The following is a 27,633-nucleotide window of genomic DNA, read 5'->3' as shown; positions in this document are numbered from 1 at the left end:
AATAACTATAACTGAATTCAATATTCAACAGTTCTCACTGCAGACTAGTTCTTCATAGTTTTTTGCATTAAAATATCTTCAGACCTTTAATAAAGCTAATCATAATACAGTAATTATATGAATCATGCTTTGATTTGAAAAAATCCAACAACTACTGATAGTTTGACAATGGAATGAATATAGTTTGAAATGAAGAGATGGGTTTGTTTAACTTCTTTTTCCCTATTTCAAATAAGATTTTCACATTGTTATTCAGCATGACTTCATCTAAAAAACATGCAGGAAAAGAACATAGCTGAATTGTGCCTGATTTCCTCAAGAATATAGCCTAAAGTTAAGTGCTTCTGGGAGTCACCACAGATGTGGCTACTCAACTTAATAACATTTTTTATGTTTATGGAATTAAAACTAGATTTTCTCCAAATGAATATTATCTACTAGAGGCCCTGTGCACAAAATTCGTGCATGGAGGGGGCGTGTCCCTCAGCCCAGCCTGCACCCTCTCCAATCTGGGACCCCTCAAGGGATGTCCGACTGCCCGTTTAAGCCTGATCCCAGTAGGATCGGGCCTGAACGGGCAGCCGGACATCCCTCTCATAATCCAGGACTGCTGGCTACCAACTGCTCGCCTGCCTGCCTTCCTGATTGCCCCTAACCGCTTCAGCCTGCCAGCCTGATCACCCCTAACCACTCCCCTGCCAGCCTGATTGATGCCTAACTGCTCCCCTGCCAGCCTGGCCCCCCCAACTGCTCTCCCCTGCAGGCCTGGGTCCCCCCCCAACTGCCCTTCCCTGCAGGCCTGGTCCCCCCCAACTGCTCTCCCCTGCAGGCCTGGGTCCCCCGCTCAACTGCCCTTCCCTGCAGGCCCAGTCGCCCCCAACTTTCCTTCTCTGCCAGCCTGGTCACCCCTAACTGCCCTCCTCTGAAGGCTTGATCACCCCCAACTGCCCTCCCTTGCAGGCCTGGTCCCTCCCAACTGCCCTCCCCTGCTGGCCTGATCACCCACAACTGCCCTCCCTTGCAGGCCTGGTCCCTCCCAACTGCCCTCCCCTGCTGGCCTGATCACCCACAACTGCCCTCCCTTGCAGGCCTGGTCCCTCCCAACTGCCCTCCCCTACTGGCCATCTTGTGGTGGCCATACTGTGTCCACATGGGGGCAGCCATCTTTGACCACATGGGGGCAGCCATCTTGTGTGTTGGAGTGACAATTTGCATATTACTCTTTTATTAGATAGGATAGAGGCCTGGTGCATGGGTGGGGGCCAGCTGGTTTGCCCTGAAGGGTGTCCAGGTTCAGGGTGGGGGTTCCGTTGGGGTGCGGGGCGGCCTGGGTGAGGGGCCTGTGGTGGTTTGCAGGCTGGCCATGCCCCACGGTGACCCACGCAGAGGCCATGGTATCTGGGATTTATTTATCTTCTATAATTGAAACTTTGAAGCCTTGAGCGGAGCCAAACTTCCTGCTTGCTCTATGGCTGCAGCCATTTTTGTTGGGATTTATTTATCTTCTATAATTGAAACTTTGTAGCCTTGAGTGGAGGCCTGGGCTGGCCAGGGTTTGTGGAAAGCTTGGCTTCCTCCATTGCCGGGGAAACCCAAGCCTCCTGCTCTGTCTGTGGCCATAGCTATCTTGGTTGGGTTAATTTGCATACTCGCTCCTGATTGGCTGGTGGGCATGGCTTGCGGGTGTAGCGGAGTGGTCATTAATTTGCATATTACTCTTTTATAAGATAGGATTAAACAAACATTTAGTGAACAATTTTGTTCTAAGTGTAAGGCAAAGATAAATAATGAGTCTTGGAGTTAATTTTATATAGCACATTAATTCTAAGCCACTAATTATGCATAAAAACAAAAACATGCACATAGTTTAATATTCATTTCAGAATGTCTAGGAAGATGAATCCATTAATAGCAAAAGGGAAAAATCCAGAAACATTTTTTAATTCTTAATTTTGCACTAGATGATGATGATTATCATCATCATGATCATAATGATCATGACCCAAGTCCAGATGAAAGATTGCTAATTCCATTTTTTCTGTTAAATACCAAGATAATGCTATCAAGTAGAATATGCTTAAAATCATTTTCAAATAGCAATGATACATTGCAGTGATCCATTTCTTCTTCTTTATTTATTCAAATATTTTTATTTTTGACAATATTACAGATGTTTTCCATCCCCCCTCCCCCCATTTCTACTTCTTTAAACAATTGGAAGGTCTAGTCTGTGCTGTAGAATAGAATTACCTGATGACAAAGAATAGTTGGAAGTTGAGGTAAGCAGCAGACCTTAGTCTTACCGTGTTTGCCTAACACACCAATATAACTTACTACTTCTTCATACAAAATCATGTCAGCACCTTAATCAATAAAGAAATTAATTAAAAAAAACATGCCAGCTCCTCAATGAGTATAAATCCATAAACAGAACATTATCTCCAATAGCTGGGTTTCTAATACTAAACAAGTACATTAATAAAGATCATGGGCTAAGGCAAAAGGTGTATGTAGCTCCTAGAGAATATCTGGCGTTCTGGGATTGGTGGGGGATAAAATTCTTCTAGTAGGGTCAAAATATTTGAAGAAATGGAGTTTCCAGATCTCTGTTTATAAAGGCAGTTGCTCTAAAGTGCTTTCATGTTTATTTCAAATCCCACTGCTGAAACCTTTAATCTGAATTTAGCATTATGGGCAGCATCCCAGACAAATGAGATTATATATGGATGACTAAATAGGCCTATGTGATTACTGCACTGGTCTAAATAAGTCAGTCTTATTATAAGAATTATAAGTCACCACTTAGAAACTACAGGTTCTGAAAATTCAATAGTTTACCCTAAAATGCATTTTAGAAAACAGACTGCATTTGTCTAAAGCCATTATGTGCTATTTATCATTCCATTATTAGAGTACATTTTTCAATTTTTAAAAAATATTTCAAGGTAAACTATAAAATTTAATTTCATACAGAAATAATTTTAAAAAAATAAGAAGGTTGAAAAATGACCATTTCCAATTTCTTCTATTAAAATTCTATTTTCCCCATGCAGTATCATACCTAATAAATTGTTTACTTACCTATGTTCCCACAGTAAAACGCATTTATATTTAATAGTTCTGATGTTCTTCTACAGGTATTTTTAAATATTTATCAAATATTTCTTGATTTAGTCAAACATAAAACAAAAATAAACACATATTATGTCTAAAACAATTAAAAATATGTGAAATTGTCTCCAATTATCTAAAGAAGAATGTTTTTGCGGGATCTTTCAGAGGAATGGGTGTGTAAATAATCTCTAAGGTGGCTCCATGATTGCCCTTTCTGGTCTTTACATCCTTGTATAGCCTCCTCTCCTTGAGGGTGGTCAGGATTTGCTTCCAAAGCAGAACAGAGCAAAGGTGAGGGGTATCATTCTCATGATGTCATAAGATTAGAACATTTGTCTTGTTGAGAACCTTCCCCCTTGCTGGCTTTAAAGAAGGAAGCTGCCAGGTTATGAGCTACTCCAGAGAGGGCCACATGGCAAAGAAGTAAGGACATTTGGAATCTGATGTTTCCCTCGTCGAGTTTGAGATGAGACCCTAACCTGGCCCACATCTTTACTATATATGACATACCAAAGCTACAACCAGACTTCTGACCCACAAATAATTGTGCGATACTAACCCTGCATTGTTTTAAATCTCTAAGTTTGCACTAAGCAATAGATAACGAATACAATGGAATTTCTACATGTTTTTCTTTGCAAAGCAAGAAAAACAAACTAAACCTGCTTCACTTTGACCTAAACTTCAAAAACAGGTAAAGTGTAATATTATCCCACTTTTGAAATAACCCATGAAAAATAGTGACTACTCTGTTGAATAAAAAGTCTAGAAAATCACTCAGAAAACTGGTTGGCATTTTCCTTCATGATGATCATTCATTTCTTTGTATTCTCCCCAACAGTTAGATAATGCTGACTACTAGTATGCCATAACCAGTTTCTTTTGTGATTTCTCTACATATTAGCTTTTAATTCTCCTCAAAATATTTCAGGTGAACTGAATATGCAAATTTGTACAAATGCTGTTTACAATGTGCTAGTAGGTATATTTTCAAAGAACTGGTGTTTTTACTTTGTGTGTGAAAATGTAACTACTTTCTCCTAAAGATCAGTAGGACTGGGTAGCTAAGACAGAATAGCATGATAATCGCCCACTTGAAAATGCTCGGTATAAATTCAAAATAAAGGATTCAATTTCAAGGGGACTAGTTTACTATGGTTTCTTAATTTAAAATTAAATTCAAAATATGAGGATTTCAACTGAATATCCCAGCTAATGCAGCCTTAAAATCACTTTTCTTTTAAAATTTTCAGCAGAAACATAATGTTGCTTTAATTGTTTGAACAGTTATTTTGATGTCCATATTGCCACAAATGGCACATATTGTAACAATTAGTATAATCCAATGAAAGAAGTAAGAAAATTATCTCTCCTAAACTCCCAGAGCAGTGTGCTATCTCCTCCATAGCATTGTGTATATGCAACCTCCAACGGTATATTTTCAGTTATATTGCACACAACCTGTTCATAGGCATAGTATCTTACCATCATATATCTCATACTCCCTCAGATAACAAATTGTGCACATGAGTCGATAAGTGAATATTTGCTGCTAAATGAATTAAATGACTGGCAGGGGAAAATGTGATAATTACAGCTTCAAGAAACTACTTACCAACATTACTAACCAGAGAGGAAAATAATTCAATAATACATATGAGGCCACATAGGTTTCCTGTATTTTAAAGTTCATTAGTTTTATTCAGTGGAACTTCTCACATAATATGCTAATTAGACCGGACGTTCGGAAGGACGACCTTCCAGATGAAGCCATGGCTGCCCAGATCCTGGGTGCCTGCTGGCAGCCAGAGGGAAGCCCGGGTCCCAGATGCAGGAGGGAAGCCTGGGTTCCGGGTGCCAGAGGGAAGCTGGTGCCAGCAGCCGGGGGAAGGAAGGCCTACTCTTGCATGAATTTCGTGCATCAGGCCTCCAGTTGCTACATAATACATTCCCCCAAAATAATTTAAATCAACAACCATTTTGGTACAGTCTAGAATCCTGTGGATTGGTTAAGTCAGGTATTATATAATGTGAGTAGTTTTTCTTCCCCCCAAAAAAGTATCTGGTGTTTTGAGAAGATTTAAAGGGTTCAGGATCACTTAAATGGGTAGATGTTGGACTCATCTGGAGGAGTCAATCACATATCTGGCACCTGTCAGGTCAAAGGTTGGGCTCGACTGACTGACACTGTCTACAGGAAAGCCTGCCCTTGGCTTCTTTATGTGACTTGGGCTTCCTTACAGTATGGTGGTCCTGGGTTAACTGAGCATTTTATTTGACAGCTCGAGATTCAAGAATACATATGCCAGCAAACTGCATGGCCTTTTACCACCTATCATAGTAGTCACAGAGCATTGCATATACCCTAATCTTTTGAATGAAGCAGTCACACACATGTCTAGATTCAAGGGAGGGCATGCCTGCACCTCTCAGTAGGAGGAATGTCAAAGAATCTGCTTCCATGTTTTATAACAATCATAAGCTCATTACCTAATTTTCTTTCTTTTCTTCTTTACAAATATTAGACAAGAATAAACAAGACAGATGTCCTAGCTTTAAGAGTATTATCAAAATCCAATAGAAGAAACAACTAGACTAGTATGTGTGTATATATATATATATATATATATATATATATATATATATACACACAGGGTGGGATAAATGTAGGTTTATAGTTGTTAATATAAAAAATAATACAATAATCCTATATAATAAAAGCCCAGCAACCTAAATGGCAGAACGACCAGAGACCAGAACCACCGTGGCCCCTCACCCCAGCTGGCCCAGCCCCACAGGGGGGACACCCACCCTGATTGGGGGTGTAGCTGGCCTGCAAACCACCCATGGCCCCTCACCCCTGCTGGCCCAACCCCACAGGGGGGACCCCCAACACAATCAGGGGCATGGCTGGACTACAAACCCTCCATAGCACCTTACCCCTGCCGGCCCCGCCCCCCAGCAGGGACCACCACCCTGATCCCGGGTCCCCATCAGGGCAGGCTGGCCAGCCCCCACCCATGCACCGGGCCTCTATCCCATATAATAAAAGTGTAATATGCAAATTGACCCTAACGATGGAATGATCATACAACCGCTCGACCAGTCACTATGAGGCACACTGACCACCTCTAGGTCCCTTTCCCTGGCCAGCAGGCTCCAAATGCACTATGGTGAACAGGTAACCAGGGGTGGGTGGCAGGGGACGCGGGTGGAACCAGACCAAGGCCCCCACCCCACCAGTTGCCCCACACACAGAGGTCAACCCATGGCAGGGGCTGGGCTGGCAAGCGGGTGGGAATGGCCATCAGGCTCCGATCGCCCGATGGTGAAAGGGGAACCAGGGGTGCGTGTCTGTGATGGGCAGGGCCGGCTGTGGGCAGCTGGGGAAGATGGCCCTGATCACAGGCCAGGCCTAGGGACTGTACCTGCACACGAATTTTGTGCGCTGGGCCGCTAGTTAATAAATAATAATACAAGAATAAACTGTGTTTTGTGTACTCACAACTGTAAACCTATTTTTGCCCCACCCTGTAATATACAAATTTCATTTTATAGATGTATCATGTAAACTGTTCCTAGACAATGACTTCAAACTAATATTTTCAGTGATTTCTTATTTTCTTCCTTTTCAATAATCAGTAATCTCTGACCATCAGGATTGCTTCTATACCATAGCAATGTGATAGAAAATGAATATAAAATAGTTGTTAAAAGCTTTAGTTAGGAAACCTGTGCCCTAGGACTTTGTCCACTTATCTACAAAATGGGGATAATTACCAGACCTACTTCATAGGGTTAAATTAATGGTCTGGTACCAACACTAGGTTCTAATTGTTAACAATCATTATCTTAACAGAGAAGAAAATAGGCCTCCAGCTTTGGGCATAACTTTGCTGGATATCCATGAATCAAATTAAAGTTCATAAGAAAATTTATCTAAGTCACTTAAATTTATAAAGACAGAGATACAGATTTACAACATTCTTTTTCCTATACTAGGATTGTTTACTGAGGTCAAACTTTCTTCAAGTGACCAAAAAGTCATAATACTGATTTGTATGAGTAACAGATTTTCCACAAAAGGATTCAGCTTCTTCCTTGTTTCGTCACTAACACTAGTTCATTCCACAATGTGATATAATACAGGAAGATGTTTAAAAAGTGATATTTTAAAACATTTGCCTGTGAGCTATTTGAATTTTAGAAACCATTTGAACTGTTCTGGTTAATTTCTCAGATGATATAATAATTTTGCTGCTCTGAACATCCTAGCTAGTTACCAGAATAGTAAAGAAAAAAACATATCTATACTTTTTATTCCAATAGTTGGATTAATCGAAAAGTTTCTATCATGCTGTCAAATAGTTTATCTTGCTTTTTCCTGTAAAGTGGAAACTTGCTTCAATCTCTTCTAGATTTTATTATCATAATAAAGTTATGATAGCTTTCCAGTTTCTTAAAATTCATCAACTAATCAGAAGCAGCAAACAATGATATATTTTTCTAAAGACTTCTAAATTTGGAAAATGATATTGGCTTAAAGAAATGCTTATCTGGAAAGGTTCAATGATGAATAGTTACATCTTTCTTTAAGTGGCCAGATTAAGAAAACACACATCCCCACCACAAGCTATGGCATAACTGCACTGCTGTTTATTACTTTTCATACCCATAATTACCCAAAAAGAAGCATGTACAAATAAAATACTGTGTTTATGTTTCCATATAAAGAGCTCTGATGTTCAGCAACAAAGATATCAAACAAAATATTTTATAAAATTGATATTTTGTAATTATGTTATTCAGAGCCCAATGTATTTTAAGAGGGAAACAACGAACTTTCATAAACAAGTTAGAGGAAACAACTTCAGGTTGAAAGTGCAGCACTGTCCTGATGCCAAGGCTCTGAGCAAAATCCAATTTTTACTGACAGGTTGAAAGCAGGACCATTTGAAAAGGAAAATTGTTATCAAGATTTTTTGTTTCTTTCAGTAACAGATTATGAGCACAACAGCTTTTGGATCAAGAGATTTATTTATGTGTCTTTTAATCTTATTCTCATTAACATGCATCTTGAAAAAGAAAAGATTTTTCTGGGCTCTCCCTCATATTCCTTCCTTCCCTTTCTTTAACAATCATCCTGTTCATATATAAGTTTTTTCGTATTTTTCATGTCCATATATGAGTCACACATGATGAAAGGTCTAATTATTTATTCTTTTTTTAACTAGGTTCACTGTGGGATACCTTATACTACAGTGACTAAATAACTATTGTCATATAATAATAGTGCTCAAGTAGGTTATCCAAGAACAGTTTCCACTAAAGATGTATTTTTTAAAGTAATATTCATTTGTCCCTGAAATATGTTTTTATCCTATACAATACATAAAAATATATGAAAAATGCATTCCCAGAGGAAATTATTACAAATTCAGTTATTCAAGTGTTCTTTATACAAAATCCTTTAATGCAACTGGATTGCAATTATCATATCCTTTGCAAATAATCACTGTGACAATTCTGAGAAAAATGCATGATTCTTTTCAGTGCTAATACTTCTTTGGCACATCTGGTTCAAGGCTCATTCCACAACAAACAGTGGCAGCCATTACTTGGAGAAGTCCGAGGAACTTGGATAAAATAGCCCCATAGGAAATTCTCTTTAATAATTTACCACATAGATTATCATGGTATTAAAAACAAAACAGAACAGTAAGGTATGAACAGGCTCAGAGCCATACAAAATACCCAGAATGGACACAGCAATAAATGAACAAGAGTAAATTATTATAATCAGTCAAAGGGAGGAAATAGAAACTCTCAAATATTGTGTGTTTTCCATGCTCTATTTGCAGCATCAGTTCAGCTACAGCCATTTAATCTTTTTCCATTTATTTCAACTATTGGGCTATTAAAATAAATTATTATATTTGGGTGAAATATGATTTTTCCCCTAAAACATATCTATCATTAGTTAACTTTCTACTTCATCAACTCTAGCCTTGACTTTGGCAGGGGGGTGGGGGGAGGAAATTGTTGAGAGCTGCATTGTGCCTTTCACCACATTATTTTAGTATTATTATATAATCAAGTTGCTAAAAAATGCAAATTTTCACTGCTTAGCTTTTGCATTTATCTGTTTATAGTGAGTAATGTGAGAATATTAAACATCCATCAAATTAAAGTGATATTGGATAGCATAGTATTCCATTGTGTAAATGTACTAGAGCTTTTTAATCCACTCATCTACTACTGATGGGCACTTGGGCTGTTTTCAGATCTGGGCTATCTATATATATAAAAGGCTAATATGCAAAGTGTCCCCTCGGGAGTTCGACAGGGAGACCTGGAGTTTGATCACTCACCAAGACATTCACTGACCACCAGGGGGCGGCGCAAAACAAAGGAAGGCCCTGGCTGGCAGCCAGTAGCCAGCAGCCAGGGAAGGAAGGACCCAAGGCCACAGCTGGCAGTCAGCAGCCAGGGAAGGAAGGCCCCAGCTGGTAGCTGGAAGACCCGGATCAGCCCTGATCGCTGGCCAGGCCTAGGGACCCTACCCATGCACGAATTTTGTGCACCAGGTCTCTAGTTGTAAATAATGCTGCTATGAACATAGAGGTACATTTATTCTTTCGAAGTGGAATTTCAGGATTCTTAGGATATATTCCCAGAAGTGGGATTTCTGGGTCAAAAGAAAGATCCTTTCTTTGAGGAAACTCCATACTGTTTTTTACAGTGGCTGCACCAGTCTTATCCACATCCTTACCAGCACTTGTTTGTTGATTTATTGATGATAGCCATTCTGATAGGTGTGAGAGACATTGCATTGTGGTTTTACTTTGCATCTCTCTGATGATTAGTAGTATTGAAAATGTTTTCATATGCTATTGGCTATCTGTATGTCCTTTGTGGAGAAATGTTTATTCAGTTCCTTTGCCCATTTTTTCCATTGTTTTTTTGTCTTCCTGGTGTATAAGTTCTTTATATATATATACATTAACCCCATTATCAGATGTATCATTGGCAAATAAATTCTTCCACACAGTGGGTTTCCTTTTCATTTTGTTGATGGTTTCTTTTACTATGCAAAAGCTTTTTAGTTTCACATAATGCCATTTATTTTTCCCTTTGTTTCCCTTGCTACAAGAGATGTCAGAGGTGGGTAAGGCAGAGAAAGGACATCTGTAATAGTGTCAACAACAAAAAAAAGTTTAAAAAACTTGATATTGGAGAAGTGAGCACTACTTCCTTAATAGGTTGCACCACATTTCAGGCAAAGATTATTAGCCAAAAAATTTTAACAAAACAGTGTTTCAATTCTTCACAAATTTATATTTGTCTCAATTATAGTTGTTTATTGGTCTTAATTTTCTTTTTCTGTGTGGACACAGCCAAAATGGGAGTTAGAAAAACCAGATAGACATTCAAGAGCAGTGGAAGCTAATGACAGTGAACTCTCTAGCCAACACGTTGTGGTGCTGCCCGTCTTGACAGCATGACAAGGGCAAAGCCTTTCCTCCCTTTGTGGATGTTAAGAATCAATCCTGCATTAGGGCCTTTATGAAATAATTGAGGGATATAAAAAATTAATCCCCAATAGCCTTAAGAAAACATTTTAGATGATTATTATAAAGTTAAATTTCTTAATATCAGGTGGACAAAAGTAGGTTTACAGTTGTTTGTATGGAAAATAACAATAATTAATAAGTAATAAACAAGAATAAACTCTGTGTTTCGCATACTCACAACTGTAAACTTACTTTTGCCACACCCTGCACATGTTTGGCTTATTCCTAAGAACAAAAAATATCAAAATAACTAAAGATTGGATCAGTTATTTTAATAATGCTAGAAAGAGAATTAGTTGAATGGAAAAATCAAATCCATGGCTAACCAGCTGACAATTGTGACAACTGAAAAACCAAATAATTTATATTCATCAATGAAGCCAAACAATGCCAAGAACTTTGTTCACTTAGATTTAAATCCCCTCCTCTTTACTTGAATTTTCACTTATATTGAATAGAAATGAAGTTTAAAAAGTCTAAACTGAAATAATATAAAAATATTTACTTCTTATAAGTGATTTCTATAATTTCAATATATTTTTATAAATTTCATGGTACAAATCCTATGTAATAAAAGAGTAATATGCAAATTGACCATCACTCCAACACACAAGATGGCTGCCCCCATGTTGACACAAGATGGCCACAACAAGATGGCCAGCAGGGGAGGGCAGTTGGGAGGGATCAGGCCTGCAGGGGAGGGCAGTTGTGGGCGATCAGGCCAGCAGGGGAGGGCAGTTGGGAGGGACCAGGCCTGCAAGGGAGGGCAGTTGTGGGCGATCAAACCTGCAGGGGAGGGCAGTTAGGGGTGACCAGGCCTGCAGGGGAGGGCAGTTAGGGGTGACCAGGCCTGCAGGGGAGGGCAGTTAAGGGCAATCAGGCTGGCAGGGGAGCAGTTAGGCATCAATCAGGCTGGCAGGGGAGTGGTGAGGGGGTGATCAGGCTGGCAGGCAGAAGCGGTTAGGGGCATTCAGGAAGGCAGGCAGGCGAACAGTTAGGAGCCAACAGTCCTGGATTGTGAGAGGGATGTCCGGCTGCCCGTTTAGGCCCGATCCTACTGGGATCGGGCCTAAACGGGCAGTTGGACATCCCTCGAGGGTAAAGACTGGAGAAGGTGCAGGCTGGGCTGAGGGACACACACCCCCATGCATGAATTTCGTGCACTGGGCCTCTAGAATATATGAAACTTGTCAAACTTGCCAAACTTCCACAAAGCAGATCAGACATAGATTCCATTGATAGCAATATCATTTGCATTTCCATGTGGTCTTTTATTTCCCACTATTTCAGATGGACTTTGACATGAAGTCATTGCCTCAGGAAGCACAGGTGCCCCACAACCTCTTGCCTAATAGCCCATAACAGCAAGTCCAGCTTTCACTATGGGAAAGGAAAAATCGTGTTTTTAAACAGCTTTTATCTGGGATCATTATGATTCTTGAGGGTAAATATATCATCGGTGTCTTTTTTGAAATGCCTCAGTGGAAACTAAGTGGAAAATCTCTGTCAGGTTGTTGATCTACGCTAGGACAGTGTTGATTAGAAACCAATTGTTGGGTCAGGAGGACAAATTTGTCAAGGTGTTCTACCAGCTCAATTTGTAAACAGCTGAGAGAGTACAGTCTTACTGCCTTGCACTGTGAAGTGACTCTCTCTTCTCAGAGTACCTTGAATTGAGGGGACCACTACTTGCCAGCTACATTTTATTACACATTGTTCTGTTCCTTCTCTTGGGGACTCCTTAAACTGGATATAAGTATCCCCATTTTACAGGAATTGATGGAAAAACTATTTGAAACTAGGCCTTTCTAACCTTTCAGTCAAGACTCATTCCTTATACCAAAATGTTACAACAAGAAAAAGAATTTGGACGAAGTTATATTGCCAAAGAACTTTATATTCTATTCACTCCTGCTGTCATCCACCCATATTCTCTCCCCTAAAAAACAAAACACAAACACTAGACATGAGCAATTATTTGTGACAGAGTGGACAGTATATTATAGTAGTTAAGTCAAGCCCACGAAATTAAGAGCCAGATATTACTGGGTTTGAATTCAGGTTATGCCACACTTACCTGTGAGCACCTGGGTACATTTCTTAACTTTTAGCCTTAGTCAGTCACCCCATATGTTGAAGAAAGCTAATATCTTGCCTGTAATATTGGATTGTTATGGGGAATAAATAAGAGAAGGATGCTGAAGTTATCAATATAGGACTTGTTTATTTTAAAAATGTAATAGATGGGTACAATTCCATGAGAGCATGGAATTTTTACAATGATAATATCCCCCAAAGAACTGGATGTGGGAATGAATTGATATATGTGAAAGAAGTGCTGTGAAACCAATGGAGAAAGGTCATATGCACCATGTCTTTCCCAGTCTGACCATGTTGTTGAGTCCCGCTTTGCTCAAAATAATTATTTGAGATTTTATAATAGTGGTTGATGTGTTTATTATAGGAAGAAAAGAATGTCTATTTTTTAATATTAGTAATAACAAAAGTTTACTATAAATTATTCTAACTCAGTTTCTATCTATCTTCAGGGTAAGCTCATGTAGTTGATTCATTCTTTTTCAAAATTATTCAAACTGATAACAATAGGAATTAGAGAAGTAATTTGAAGTGTTCAAGACTACATTTTAAAACCAAAGTACTATTACTAAGAGCAAGGTGTTAGGCTAAGAAAATACTTATATTTTCTATGTAATAAAATTTTTTCTTTGATGGAATTGGCAATAAGTACCATTTCACAATGCAAAGTTATCATTTCTGGGTGCCTCATTACATGTCAAAGGATGTTGGATGGAATATTTAAAATCATCTGGTCAACTTGCAACACATAGGCAAGATGCCTAGGGTCATGGCAGATAGCTCCCAACCCATTTGCACATCTCCGTAGCAATGGGCTCGGAAGTTATCAGGCAACCAACATTTTCCATTGTATCCTTTAATAAAACACTCTTCCCTGTATAGAGTACAGATATTCCTAAAACACCTACATACAGCCCCTTTCTCACTCCTACAGCCATAGGAAGTACTGAATAGTACTCACACATATGATGCATATCAAGTGAAAGAACCTTACTGTGACTCCCTGTCTTCTCTTTCTCAGGGCAATCATGCTCCCATGCATGCAGGGGTGGGCAAACTTTTTGACTCGAGGGCCACAATGGGTTCTTAAACTGGACCGGAGGGCCGGAACAAAAGCATGGATGGAGTGTTTGTGTGAACTAATATAAATTCAAAGTAAAGGAGCGGAGGGGAGAGCAAGAGAACCCTCTGCTCTTTCGGCTCCGCGGGCCGGATAGAACAGCCGAACGGGCGGGATCCGGCCCGCGGGCCATAGGTTGCCCTCGGCTGGCTTAGAGTCTACCCAACTCAGACTTCTGTATATTGGCACTTACCATGTTTTCTTTGCCTGCCAGCTCTAGTTCAAGGTAATCTTTGACCCTACTTCTTCTCCCTCCCCAATCAATAAAAATACTAAGTATAGCAGAGTGGGCAACTGTGGGCGGAGCAGAAAATAACCAGGACAACAAAACAAAATACAAAGTTAAGTAGCTAGAATGCAGGACAAAGGGCTCCACCTTTTAACACAGAATTTGGGGCACATGACTTGCAATGACTAACAAACTATATAACACACAACTTTCCTCAGGATTATTTTTACCCATCAGTTTCCAGGATATGGGAGATCATTATAATGATTTTTCCACTTAAACCTCGAGAGGTTTGTGAACAAAAGTGCTCAAGCCAGTTTAGACTAATTTAAGAGTAACTACTCAGTTTAAAACCCAGCACATGTTCATTTTAATCTGAAATAACAGAGAAAAAATTCAAGCACTAGGAATAAAACATTTTCACTCCAGCTGAACTTTTTTTTTTCCATTTTACTCCAGTGTTGGTCAATAATTTAGAGAAACAGATGAATGTGGATGTAATAAAGCAGAGAATTTTACCATGCAAAATGCGAAGTCTGCTTATAACCTTTTGTAAATGAGTATTATTTACCAGAAAATTTGTGAGCTCTCAAGTGAAGACTATATTAATTTTACTGATGTTTCCTATGGCTTTTTCTCCGTGGGTTTTAATGAATTGCTACAATTTATTGGGCATCATCAAGTCATAGCTTAAGTACTTTTATATGCCTGGGAATCTCAATTTCTCCCCCATAAACATCCTATGAAAGGGATACTAGAGTCCCTATTTTAAGTAACTTGGACAATGTCATATAAAATAAATGGTGATTAATGCTGGGAGTTAAACCCAATCTATGCTCAACTCTTCCTTTAACCATACTTCTTTATTAGGGTTACAATTAATTTCTACTTCTAAATTATTAGTTATATTTGTACACTCTGGGCTAGTAATAGATGGGAGCCCATCACCTCTTTGGAATACGGAGCCATCATTAATTTTTCTGAGTCTGATACTTTCAACCTCATACTCTCATCAGGGTTCTAGATTAAAAGCTACAAATATTCTAAAGTTTATTTCACCATAAAATATTTATTTCTTTAAACTCACATCTTCCCACCTACTCCATTTTCCTTTTCTTTTCACTGACTCGTTAATGAAGAGTTTTGGACTAGTCCTTATTTCCTCAACTTCAACACATTCCTTAATTCATCACAATCTGACATTTCTTCCTATCATTCTATTGAAACTACTCTTGTAAAGTCAACAAATATAACTGCCAAATTCAATGGCCTACTTGTAGGCTTCATTCTACAAGTTCTTTCTACAAGATAAGACATTCCTTACTGATCCTGAATCTTTTTTAAAATCCTTCCCTATGGCTTTCAAATCATTGCATTCTCATGATTCTCACCTTTGCCTCTGTCTCTACTTCTCCCTCTCCCTCCACTCTCTTTTGTTCTCTCTCTCTGTCTCTCTCTCTGTCTCTCTCTCTCTCTCTCTTTCTCTCTCCCCCTTCCCCACCCCCTATTTTCATTCTTATTCTCATTCCTTTGTTTCTTCTCAATATCTTTCTCTGGTACCTTTTCTACACAAACCCTTAAGTGTTATTCTTTTGTAGGATTCATCTTTGATATTCTCTCCATATAATATTTTTGTGAAGTTATCTAATCTCTGTCCATACTCCCTGAACGAAACCAACAGGTAGATAGTAAACTTCACACCCAAACTCCCTTCTCATGTGGTATCTGCTTGCTACTATCTACTGGACATCCTGATATCATTATCTCCAAAAATAAACTTCTTGTTTCTTTGACCATTCTCAATCCCAACTTGTTATTCCTCTTATATTGCCTATCTCATTAAATGGTATCAAAATTCACAGCCTAACCTTTCATAAAGCTTGAATCATATCCCTTCTCTACATAGCAATTTGTAAATTTTAACTCAGAAAAGTCTCCTGAATCTTCTTGTGTTTCTTCTCTACTTTCATAACTCCTGCAGTAATTTAGAATGTTCTGCCCAACATGGCAGCCAATAGCCACTTGGGGCTCTTTAAACATAAATTAATTAACATTAAATATAATTTAAAATTCAGTTCTTAACTCACCCTAACCACATTTCAAGTGCTCAATTGCCACACATTGCTAGTGGCTACTATATTGGAAAGAGTGGCTCACCATGGAAAGTTCTATTGGAGAGTGCTGATTTATAGTCATCCTATTACTGCCAAGGCAGAGAGCCAATTCTGAATTGGTCTCCCTGGCATAAGTTCATCCTATTCCAACCTATGATAACATTGCTGTCAGAGCTCATTTTTGAGAAAAAAAAATCATCCCAGGTGATTCCTTGATTAAAATTCCTCTCTGATATTTTATCATCCTAATAAAGAAGGAATATGCTAATTGACCATCACTCCGTCACAAAGATGGCTGCACCCACAGCTGAAGCCAAGTTCCCATAAGGAGCCTTAATGAGCAATCAGCAGGGACCTAAGGCTATGCTCTCCCCCCGCCCCCGTGGGGCTTGACAGGGGACCTCAGGCTGCGGCCCCCCCCCACCCTGGCGTCAGGCTGGGGGACCTCAGGCCATGCTCCCCACCCTGGCGCCAGGCCAGGGGACCTGAGGCCATGCCCCCTGGCCAGCGGGTCTTGACGGGGGACCTCAAGGTGCGCTTCCCATCCTGGTGCTGGGCTAGGGGACCTCTGGCCTCCCCGGCGCCAGGCCAGGGGACCTGAGGCCATGCCTCCTGCCCAGCGGGGCTTGACAGGGACTTCAGGCTGCACCCCCCACCCCAGCACCAGGCCAGGGGACCTGAGGCTGCGCCCTCCCTGCCTGGCTGGGCTTGACAGGGGACTTCAGGCAGTGCCCCCCACCCAGCGGGGCTTGATGGGGGATCTGAGGTTACACCCCCCTGCCAGTGGAGCTTGACGGGGGACCTGAGGCTGTGCCCCCCTCCTGGTGCCAGGCCAGGGGACTTGAGGCTGCGCCCCCCTGCCTGGCGGGGCTTGACAGGGGACCTCAGGCCATGCCCCCCACCCAGCGGGGCTTGACAGGGGATCTCAGGCCATGTCCCCCACCTGGCGAGGCTTGACCAGGGACCTCAAGGCATGCCCCCTGCCCCGGTCTGGGCTGGGGGACCTCAGGCCATACCCCCCGTCCTGGCGCCAGGCCAGGGGACCGAGGCTTCATCCCCTGCCTGGTGGGGCTTGACAAGGGTGAGACTGGCCAGTCTGAATCTAGCCCAATGGGGGTGGGGGCCAGTCGGGTCTGGGTCTCACACTATTTTGAGGTGCATTTGGGTGGGCGGGGACTTGACTATGGGTCCCATGGTGCGCCCCAGACTATGACAGGAAAAAGGTTTTCATATACATTTTACTAATTTTCTTTCATCTCTGACACTTCTATTATAGAGAAAGGGCAAATAACAATATTAAATTATTTCCTCTAATTAATCCCCTTTTAATGTGCACGAATTTCATGCATCAGGCCACTAGTATAAGGAATGAAATTCAAAGGCCTTAGAACTGGATACATGATCCTTCACAATTGAGCACTAACATTTTCCCAGAGGTATTTCCTACAGCTCTTGACACATACCTTAGTCAGTGTTATGGATGGAATTGTATCCCCCAAATTCATATGTTGAAACCCTGACCCCCCCAGTGTGACTGTAATTGAAGACAGGGACTAAAAGGAGCTAATAAAAATTAGATAAAAATTAAAATGTCTAAATATTACAGATGTTAGACAATACTGAGACAGTTCTTAACTAATACACTCAAACATATTTTAATGCAATAAGTTAAAAATAGGACATTGATTAAAAATCATAAAGTGAATGTATCTTATTTAACTTGTAAATTCAGCATAAGAACAATCACAGACATCCTAAGTTTACTTCCTCTCACTAAAATTTTATACACATCATTTTACCTGCTCAATTCTAGCCCTATGTGTTCTGCTGAATTTATTCATTTTATATCTCCTCCCTAAGCCTTTGAAATGATGAACCTGGAATTTCTGACTATTCATCCCAGCTGTCCATGACTCCTAAATATTTGTCATCTTAGCTTGTTTATCACCTGTAAAATGTTTTTAATGATAAATTAAAATAAAAAGAAGTAAACATGGTAAGATTCCTAACAGTTGTTAAATCTATGTTTTACAGGTATATGTAGGCTTATTACATGAATTTCCTCATTCTTTGGTATATTTGTAATACTGATAATGAAAGAGAAAAAGAATATACATTCAAGCAATAGTGTACTTTATCTTTAACACTGCCATCAATTTGACCTTGGAATAGTTAACTTATGTCCACACTTTACTTATCTGTAAAATCTATGATAATACCTCATAGGGAGGACATGAAGAAGAACTGAATTAGACTAGTTTCTGACTTCTAAAGAATGTTAGCTTATTATTGAAGCTTGTTTTAATACTTAAGTTTCTGAGTGATTCAAATAATTTTCTGCAAGAGCTAATGCACTGACATGATCACCCATTTACCTCTTAGTTGGATTTTCTTTCAAATAAATGAAATCAGTAATAGTTCAGTAAAAAATGGACTGGTCATTTTTCATGGGAGTAGAGAGACAGAGAAAAAAGATTTCTGAACTTTGGATTTCTCATGGGATTCAGCCCCTGAATATGCAGCTTCCACATGCCAGGAGAGGACACAGCAAGATGACAGCAAGAAAGCACACAGAGGAAGGAGTAGAAGAGTCCTATTTTGACTAGAGCCCATTTTTCTTCTTGTGCAAGGTGGAGAAGCCGATAAACAAAATCCCCATGCATTTCCACAGACATGATTATTGCATTCACCTATCATGCATGTGTGGCTATCCTACTGCTACTGCTAAAATCAACAACAGTATTTAAACGGATAATAAACTTCTATTTTTTTGCAGGATTTTTCTTGCCATCTGTGGTATCTTCTACAACATGTTGTTTATAAATGACTGAATGCAGAAACAGACTACAGGGGTGGGGGGATGGTAAGCAACTGTTACCTTTTAACACTTCACACACCCAAGAATTAAATGTTTTCATGCATTCCAGTACAACACATAGTACAAATCATTAACTATTTATTAGCAAAAAAAGGCAAATGTAACTCTCTTATTTCCAGTTCTACGGAATCAGAGTAAATTAGAACATCTCATGCAGAAATTTCATTATTTGGATTGCAATAATATTTAATTTATTATTAAGTAAAACTTAGATTTAGTGTTTCACAACATCTTGTAATATAAAATGTTAAAAAATAAAGTGACGGATATTACAATCCCTTCAGAATAGAGCAATCAGATAATTTTGAAACTAATTCCAAAAATTAAGGTTAGTAGTAATCTGTGATTACTCAGCAGTTTATGTCTTCAAAAAACTACATATATGTTATACTAGTTATTCCAGTATTACAGAAATAAGTAAAAAATAAAACATGGCTTATCATCACAATAAAGAAAGAAATAAAAAAGAATTAGTAATTTCCTAAGTTTACAAAAGCGAATAGATTTAAAAAAAAAAAAAGAATAAATCTGCCCAGCTGGTGTGGCTCAGTGGTTGAGCATTGGACCATGAACCAGGAGGTCACAGTTCGATTCCTGGTCCGGGCACATGCTCCGGTTGTGGGCTCAATCCCTGGGGGCGGGTTGGGGAGGATGTGGAGGCAACTGATTAATGTTTCTCTCTCATGGATGTTTCTATCTCTCTATACCTCTTCCCTCCTCTTTATAAAATCAAGAAAATATATATTTTTTAAAAGAATAAATCTGATTCATGCAAAATACTATGAAGAGCCTGTGTGTGTGTGTGTGTGTGTGTGTGTTTTGTTTTTTTCTTAAAATAAACCATACACTTTAGAAAAAGTTTCAGCCATTTATATAGCCTAAAATTTGAGACAGACATAAGACCAGGCTCCTCTAATCAAATAGTTGAGCAGTCTCACAGACAAACATGTGCTCAGACCATTATTGAACACCAGCATAATGACTCAGTTTGGGCTAAAAGACAGAATATTGACAGCCAATAGGCACACCCTTACACACTTCAAACTTTGGTCCTTTGTGCAACCACCAACTTCTCTCCATGTTCTCTTCTGGAACATCCCTTGCTTAACCCTTTCACCTAGTCCCGTGGTCGGCAAACTGCGGCTCGCGAGCCACATGCGGCTCTTTGGCCCCTTGAGTGTGGCTCTTCCACAAAATACCACAGCCTGGGCGAGTCTATTTTGAAGAAGTGGCATTAGAAGAAGTTTAAATTTTAAAAAATTGGCTCTCAAAAGAAATTTCAATCGTTGTACTGTTGATATTTGGCTCTGTTGACTAATGAGTTTGCCGACCACTGACTAGTCGATTCACTTCTCATCTATTTACTCAGCCCACTCACAACATATTTGCTCCCTGACCTCTAGCTCTGTCCTATTGCCTTTACCACTTTAAAAAATATATGTCCGAGTTCCATTCTCATCAGTTTAACAAATTAGATTATACTGAGGCACAGGAGCTAAAAGGTCTTATCACATTAGTTGTCAATGTCAACTAGAAGAGTTGTTCTCAACCTTGGCCACACATCATCAGGGAAAGTGGATGATCCCAAGGTCATGACACAAGCCAGGTAAATGAAATCAGAATCTCTTAGGGCTGGGGGCATTTTTAAAGATTCCCCAGGATATTCCAAGGATCACTAATCTACAGTATCAATTCACTGATATTGAAGAAACATCATTGCAGTGCAAATCAATATAAAGTAAACAGCAAAATGTTTATGCCTAGTCAATGTGAGGTTAACATTGAAGATAAAAATTGAAAAGGAAACTGGGGGTCAAAATTAAAGCAATAGGTCAAATAATTCAAAGTATTATTTTATTTGAAATAGTTATATGTATACTTGTCTTGTATACTCAATCTAGCATGAAAAACTATCTTAAAAGATTATCATTTATATGTGGGGTGGCATGAGACTAGGAGCATTATTGATTTCCTTTGCTTCATACTTTAATTCACCTTGCACATGCAGACACTGACATCATACAATTAAAGCAATTAAAACCAATGTGTAATAGCATTTATTAAAATTTTGAGCCCTATATAGTTACTAATTTGACACAGTTACAAGTCCAAAGTAAAAATAATCATTCTTTACCCTATAAAAACAATAGGCATCTAATATTAAGATAAAATGATGGTTGTTTTTCTATAAAAATAAAATATAATTCATAAAATTAGTGGTCATATATAAAACAAAAAAATAGGAAAAACAAAAATCTGGGTCATAAAACTTGTTATGATAATGGTTTTGACCTTAAAATGGCCTTAATAATGGTTAAAATGATTAATCTGCATGGTTAGACTGTTTGACTTTGTAGACAAGCAATTCAGCTATAGAGATAAGATTTGAAAATAATAAAGTGGTAGAATACAAAAAAGATCTATTTGCATATGTATTCCACATTCCTGAACAATGTCACACTATTTACAACAGCACATAATCAACAGCAAAACAACATTTTTTAAAAAAAATAATTGTTAGATATTTCACTTTATTTAAAATATATTCTTTCAAGAATCTAGAGTGCATGAGGCCAAAATGAATTAAGAACTTAAGAAAGATTCAAATTGTACATTATGTAATCCAAATTACATGTGCTCAAACTGGTTAATGTTTGTGAGAGATTTCTGCAAACAATACAGAAAGCCTCAGGTATCACGATTATTATATATGCCTTACATTGGCAGAGCATCCTTCTGGCCAGTATCTGTTAAATAAGAATAAGCAATAGAATCTGCTTTAACATGAGATTATAAAAATAAAAATATGGAAATGCATACATTCTTAAGAGTATGAAGATTAGTATCTATTATGAGAGAACTAAAATACAGATGATGCAATATCTATGTTATAATCTAATCTCAAATCTGCTTTTACTGGTCATCTGGCTTAATTTAAGGTATAGTACTAGTAGGTACATAAAGCTATCAATAGCGAAAGTTTATCAGTAACAATTTGTATTCCTTAAATAGCCCAGTTTTATTGTATATATATGTCTTCACATATGCTTAGGAGATAAAGGACAAGAGAAAATACTTATTTAAGTTAAAAAAAAAAAACAACAAGCATTTTAATAATATACATATGTAATTTTGTAGCTTAGAATACTGCATATTTAAATATTAGCAACCAACTTGAAGATTATTACAGATTTGTTACTCTTATATATTAAAGATCATTTTGAAAAACACTGAAAACTACAGAGAATTACTCTCATCATTTTTGCTACTTAAGCAGCTGGAATGTTCTTTATTTTTCCATAAATTACTTCCCAGATAAATGTGCATATTTACTCTTTTAAAATTAAGCCAGCTATTTCTCAGAATATTAAAAAATATTCTTGGGTACAAATGATTTTTATTATGTGTTCAATACAAATGTTCGCTAAAATAAATCCAAGCTGCATTTAATCTCCAAATACTATGGACTCAAGGAACTATGATTGTATTAGATCAATATTAAGGTTTGTTTGCTTTTTCAGCATAAGGCGTCAAAAGCCCTTCAAAACAAGTTAAATCAAAATTACATTTAATCAATTCTATTTTATATATGGAATGTGGCTTTTAGTAAATGGAGGAGAATATAAAATTAGAAGGTAATAATATGTCCTTAAGTTTTAAAAATTAGAAGTTACTGCATTAATAATTTAATTATATGGACATATAAAGTTAATATTTCTCCTAAAATATAAACGTTAATAAATTGTATAACTAATATGACTAAGTATATTCTATTTATATTTTCAAATATATTTATAAACTATTAAATTATATTTTTCATGAATATATTATCAATTCCAGAAATATAATGCATTTGCTTTAACATAGCCTCAGGCTTTGTGGCTATCTGAAAATATGAAAAAATTTTCATAGAATGTACATATTGAGGAAAGTCCTTGATGACAGTCACAATTTCATAATTATAGTTATGTTTGAAATAAGTAAAAGTGTTTAGAAAGTAACACATTATTCAAAGTTTACAAGTAGTATTTTAAAGCATGTAATATAATTTGTATGTGGATGTCTTTGTGGCTTTTACAGAATCATAAAGAAATTATATATTAAATTAAGGAAATAACCAATCAATTTGTAAGTTATCAACCAGGAACACTTGAAACTTAAATTTGGAACTCTATTAAAAACAGTTATTATGGAAAAAATGTTTCAAATGGACAAAAAAACAAAAATCACACAACCAAGAAAATAGCTACAAGACATCACAAGTAATAAATCATGTGTGTGGTGATGAGAAACTCAAATGGCTGTGCTTACTTTTCGATATGAAGAATAAATGTTCCTAAGAAGCTAAGACTTTTATAATGCACTGTTGTGTATACAGTTAAAAATTACCACTTTATATAAAAACACAATCCAGAAGTAGTTCATAAAATTACAAATTAATTTTGCCTACATTATACCTTACAGCTATGATGACAAATAAAAAGTTGAGAATTATTTCAGGTCAAGAGGAAAATACACTTATTTATATTTAAAATTTGGATTTTGAGCAAAGATATATTTGAAAAGCTTATTTGAAAATATGCTGCAGTCTATTAACAATGACTATCTTTTAAATACTGAACCTATGCAAGTTGGAATTGATAGAAATTTATATGAGAATTACATTCAGAAAAGTAAGCAAATTTATATTATTACAAGATACCACTTTTAAACATAAATAATATACTGAAATGCTTATAACCTTTTTATGAGTAGCAAAATTAGCAGACACACCATTTTCCTTATTTTTATAATTCCAATACAACATATCTCGTCATAATAAATAGCTATGCAATAAGTTATTAACAGCTGCCATTAAGAATAAGTTTAATCCCCAGGCATTAGTTATAGTGATATGGTTAAGAAAAGTATTTAGGAAAGTTTAAAATCCATTTATCTTATGAAGTGGCATTCTAAATTAATGTTGTAAACTCAATATTAGTCTTTTCAAAGAAGATCTGTTTCTGGTCTTAAAAAACGTTGAAAAGCAAGTTTGGTTTAATTGTCAAAAGCACAACTAATCAAAGTAAAGTACAGCCCTTGAACTATGTTCATTTTAAATAGATTCCTTAGATCAGTTCTCATGTCAAAGAATCACAATGCATTTTTTATCAATACTGCCCTTGATTGCACTTCTCCAGTGCAAAGCAAGTGAAGCAGAAGAGGGACAATTTTTCTTTTCCTGTGTGGTGTTGAGGGAGTAGTGAAGAGAAAGGAAAAGAGAGTGTAGTATATTATTCCTTTTTAAAAGCAATACCATCTTATTGTGTTATTTAATAAATTACCCTTGGAACAAAACATTAAGGCTTACTAAGATTCTGTCATCATTTCTTCCCTACCTAAAATGTCACTCACTGCAGTATCTTCATCTTCAACAGAGCTCTTGGGTAATCTCATTTCAGCACCACGGACAGTGACACTTCTACTAGGAAGTGCACCACCCATGGTGTATTGGCCATTTCTTAAGAAACTTGTATACACTTCTTTTTTGTCAATCAGCAAGGTTTACAGCCATTATTATATTAAACAGAAATACACTGAATGTGATACACATTATTAAGGAGTTTAGTATTTTTTTATCCCTAGCACCATGCATTTGCCATTTAATATTTCTGGAGAATTTGCTGAAAATACAAGCTAATTACATAAGGTATCTGATAAAACCTAACACTGACCATTGATCACCAGATACTTAATTGAAACTTTCCACTCATATTGAGTCTGAGATCAATAATTATTCAAATGTCTAAGAGAAAACAGAAAACGTATTGTGAGTCAGTATGCTTTGTAGGCCTCCGGACTTTCCAAACAACCAGAACTATCTCTGTAAAACAGGGAAAATGTGTTTTGCTTCTTCCTACATAAACAACTACAAACACTTTCTCTTTTCCCTCTGGTCAACCAACTTAATGACGTCACTTTTTGAAAATTCACGTGTGCAGATCCATAAGCCAAATCACACGTGCCTGTCTCTGACTCTTCTGATTTGGGCTAGGATCATTAGTATGCAGTCCCATCATGTCTTCTTAACAAGCCATATTCAAATTCCATTTTTTTAAATAAGGTAGCAGAGTTTGAACCAATCGCTTATCTGTAAGAGGTAATTTAAGCCCTAGCTTTATTATCTCAGAAAACCAGACTGTTCCCTGATTTTCCAGGGATTCCCAGAAGAAGGCACCAGTCCACCAGTAATCCACGAGGTATTCCCAACTCAAGCACCAAGTCAAGCTCTTATAACCACAACAACGACTGAAGTAACAAAACCAGAGCCACACACAAAAAAAACTTTTAAAACACTAGAAAACACTTCAACAAAATAAAACAAATGGAAAAGTTCAAGAAGGGCAGAAGAAAAAGAAAATCCACTGATCCTACCTTACAGTCCTCAGGACAGGATTTCACCGAGTACTCCTGCGATTGTAAATATTTATGGAGCACACTTTCAAACTCTTCGTATTTCTCCTGAGCGTGGTGGTCGTAGTCTTGGTAAGCCTCGACGCATTGCCTGCAAGTGGTCATCTCGCCGCCCTCCTTGAGCACCACATCCAGACTACAGTTCAAAGTGTTGGGACTTGACAACCCCGAGAACAACTCCCAAAGTGTGTAGGAATTACAAAACGAAAGGTAAAAATCCGACAAGTTCCAGAGTGGAGTTGGATGTGTCCCTCTCACCTGCTGCTCCTCCCCCCTGGCCGCCACCCCCTGACTCCAGTTCCTGGCGCACACCGCGTCCGCGCTCTCCACGGTAAAGCACTGGCCAGAGGAGGTGCCTTGGGGGTAACAAGTCTCCAGGCGCCACATGGGTTTGGCAGAGTTTCCTAGAAAAAGAGCTTTGCTCCGGTTGTTTTTGCCCCCGCTGCCCTTGCCTCCGCCACGGCCGTCTCCCGGGGAGGGGGGCAGGGTGGGGGACGAGGAGGCGGAGAGCAGTCTGAGTGCCTGGGCAGCGGGTGAGGACTCCCCCATGCTCGCCAGGAGCGCGGGCCAGGAGGGCTCCTGCTGCCGCGTCCGCTGCTGTTGCTGCTGCTGCTGCCGCTGCCGCTGTTGCTGCTGCCGCTGCTGCTGATGCTGTTGCTGCTGATGTTGATGCTGCTCCTTGTCCCGGGTCCGGGTCAGCTTGGCTTCAGCGCAGAACCACAAGTGATCAGAGAGCAGGACTGTGAAAAACAAGAGAGATGCCAGAGACAGTCGCCATTTCTGAGCCCTCTCTGAATCGATGAACGGTTTCTCGTTCTCCCGGGGTGCTGCCAACCAGATTTTTAAGCCGTCGTCATACTGCCGACACATCCAAGCACCCCTGGTCATATTTTGGGAACGCACAGCCCGGGCCGACTCCACCGTGAGGGCTCCTGTGCCGGTGTCACCACAATATGCATTGACTTAAAGGGTTTAATTTCCTTATCCCCTCCTCCCGTTTCTTCTCTCTCTCTTCCTCTCCCTTTCCCCCTCTCCCTCTCTCCCCCTCTCTTTTCTCTCTCTCTCTCTCTCTTTTTTTTTTTTTTTTTTTGCCTACATAAATATTACTAGGCTTTGGAGGAAGATCTGACTTGCTTCCGACCTAATCATCAGCCGACCCCATCCTCTGTAGAGTAGGAAACAATAGTGGAGAGAGAGAGAGAGAGAGAGAGAGAGAGAGAGAGGCAGTCGGAGGTGGCTGAGCTGGTGGCCGGTGGCGAGCTGAGTGCAGGAGGTGAGGTGATGGTGGAGGTGGCGGGGTGGCTCTGCGCTGCTCCTCTCACCCAGGCATTGTCAGCGCGCGGGTCCCCATGGCCCTGCTGAGGACAGCCCGCTCTCCCCAGTCAGGGGCATGCCGCGTCTTCGCTGCCCGCAGACAGCGACCAGTGCGCCTCCCCAGTGGCTCTCCTCCTCCTTCTCCTTCGCTTCTCCTCCTCTTCCTCTTCCTTCCTTTCCTTCTCCTTTCTCTCCTCCTCCTCCTGCTCCTACTTCTCGCAGTCTCTCCCCGAGTCCGGAGCCTGGGCAGCCACCGCAGGCAGGGCTCTCCCTCCCCCCCACCCCCCACCCCGCGCTCGAACTGCTGCTGCCGCCGCTGCTGTTGCAGGTCTGCCCGAGGGCGCCTCCGCCACCGGGCTCCGACTGCTGACGCCGCCTCCCCCGGACCTTGGGGCCGAATCGCCTGGGCTGGGCCTCCCGAGAGCCACAGTCATCTTCAGTCCCCAGCTAAGTTGCCGCCATCTTCGTCCTGGAGAAACACTTTTTTGGGGGGAGCGCTGGCTTTTGCGTCATCTCCTCCCGCGCAGAGATCTCTCCATCCTGGCGCATTGGCACCACTCCGGCCGGGCGGTGGGGGAGGGCGAGGACGCACGGGGCCCGGGGAGGGGGTGGTGCGGCTGTGCCACCGGCCCCGCCTGGGCTTCTGAGCTCCAGTACTTGCTCCTTCCTTTCCGTCCCCTGTCCTCACCTTTTGGCTTTTTCTTTCTGTTCGCACTGACAAAAGTCAGAATGCAGATGCA

General features: G+C 39.4%; 1 protein-coding gene across 2 annotated transcripts in view; it reads right to left on the bottom strand.

Annotated features, from left to right (window-relative positions):
• The window catches only part of NALF1 (NALCN channel auxiliary factor 1), a 584,686-nt gene extending 557,575 nt beyond the window's left edge, over positions 1-27,111 (bottom strand). Inside the window, exon 1 of one of the 2 annotated variants that reach the window (XM_080661462.1) lies at positions 25,541-27,111. In XM_080661462.1, the coding sequence (XP_080517588.1) occupies positions 25,541-26,467 (927 nt within the window). In that variant the 5' untranslated portion in view covers positions 26,468-27,111. The remainder of the gene's footprint in view (positions 1-25,540) is intronic. The other variant, XM_080661463.1, reaches the window with a different exon arrangement.
• Between the last annotated feature and the right edge of the window lie 522 nt (positions 27,112-27,633).

The sequence above is a fragment of the Plecotus auritus genome (assembly GCF_963455305.1).
Source record: "Plecotus auritus genome assembly, chromosome: 3".
In the NCBI taxonomy this organism is placed as follows: Eukaryota; Metazoa; Chordata; class Mammalia; order Chiroptera; family Vespertilionidae; genus Plecotus; species Plecotus auritus.
Note: the sequence above shows the minus strand (reverse complement) of the source record. Positions and strands in the feature narration are given on the sequence as shown.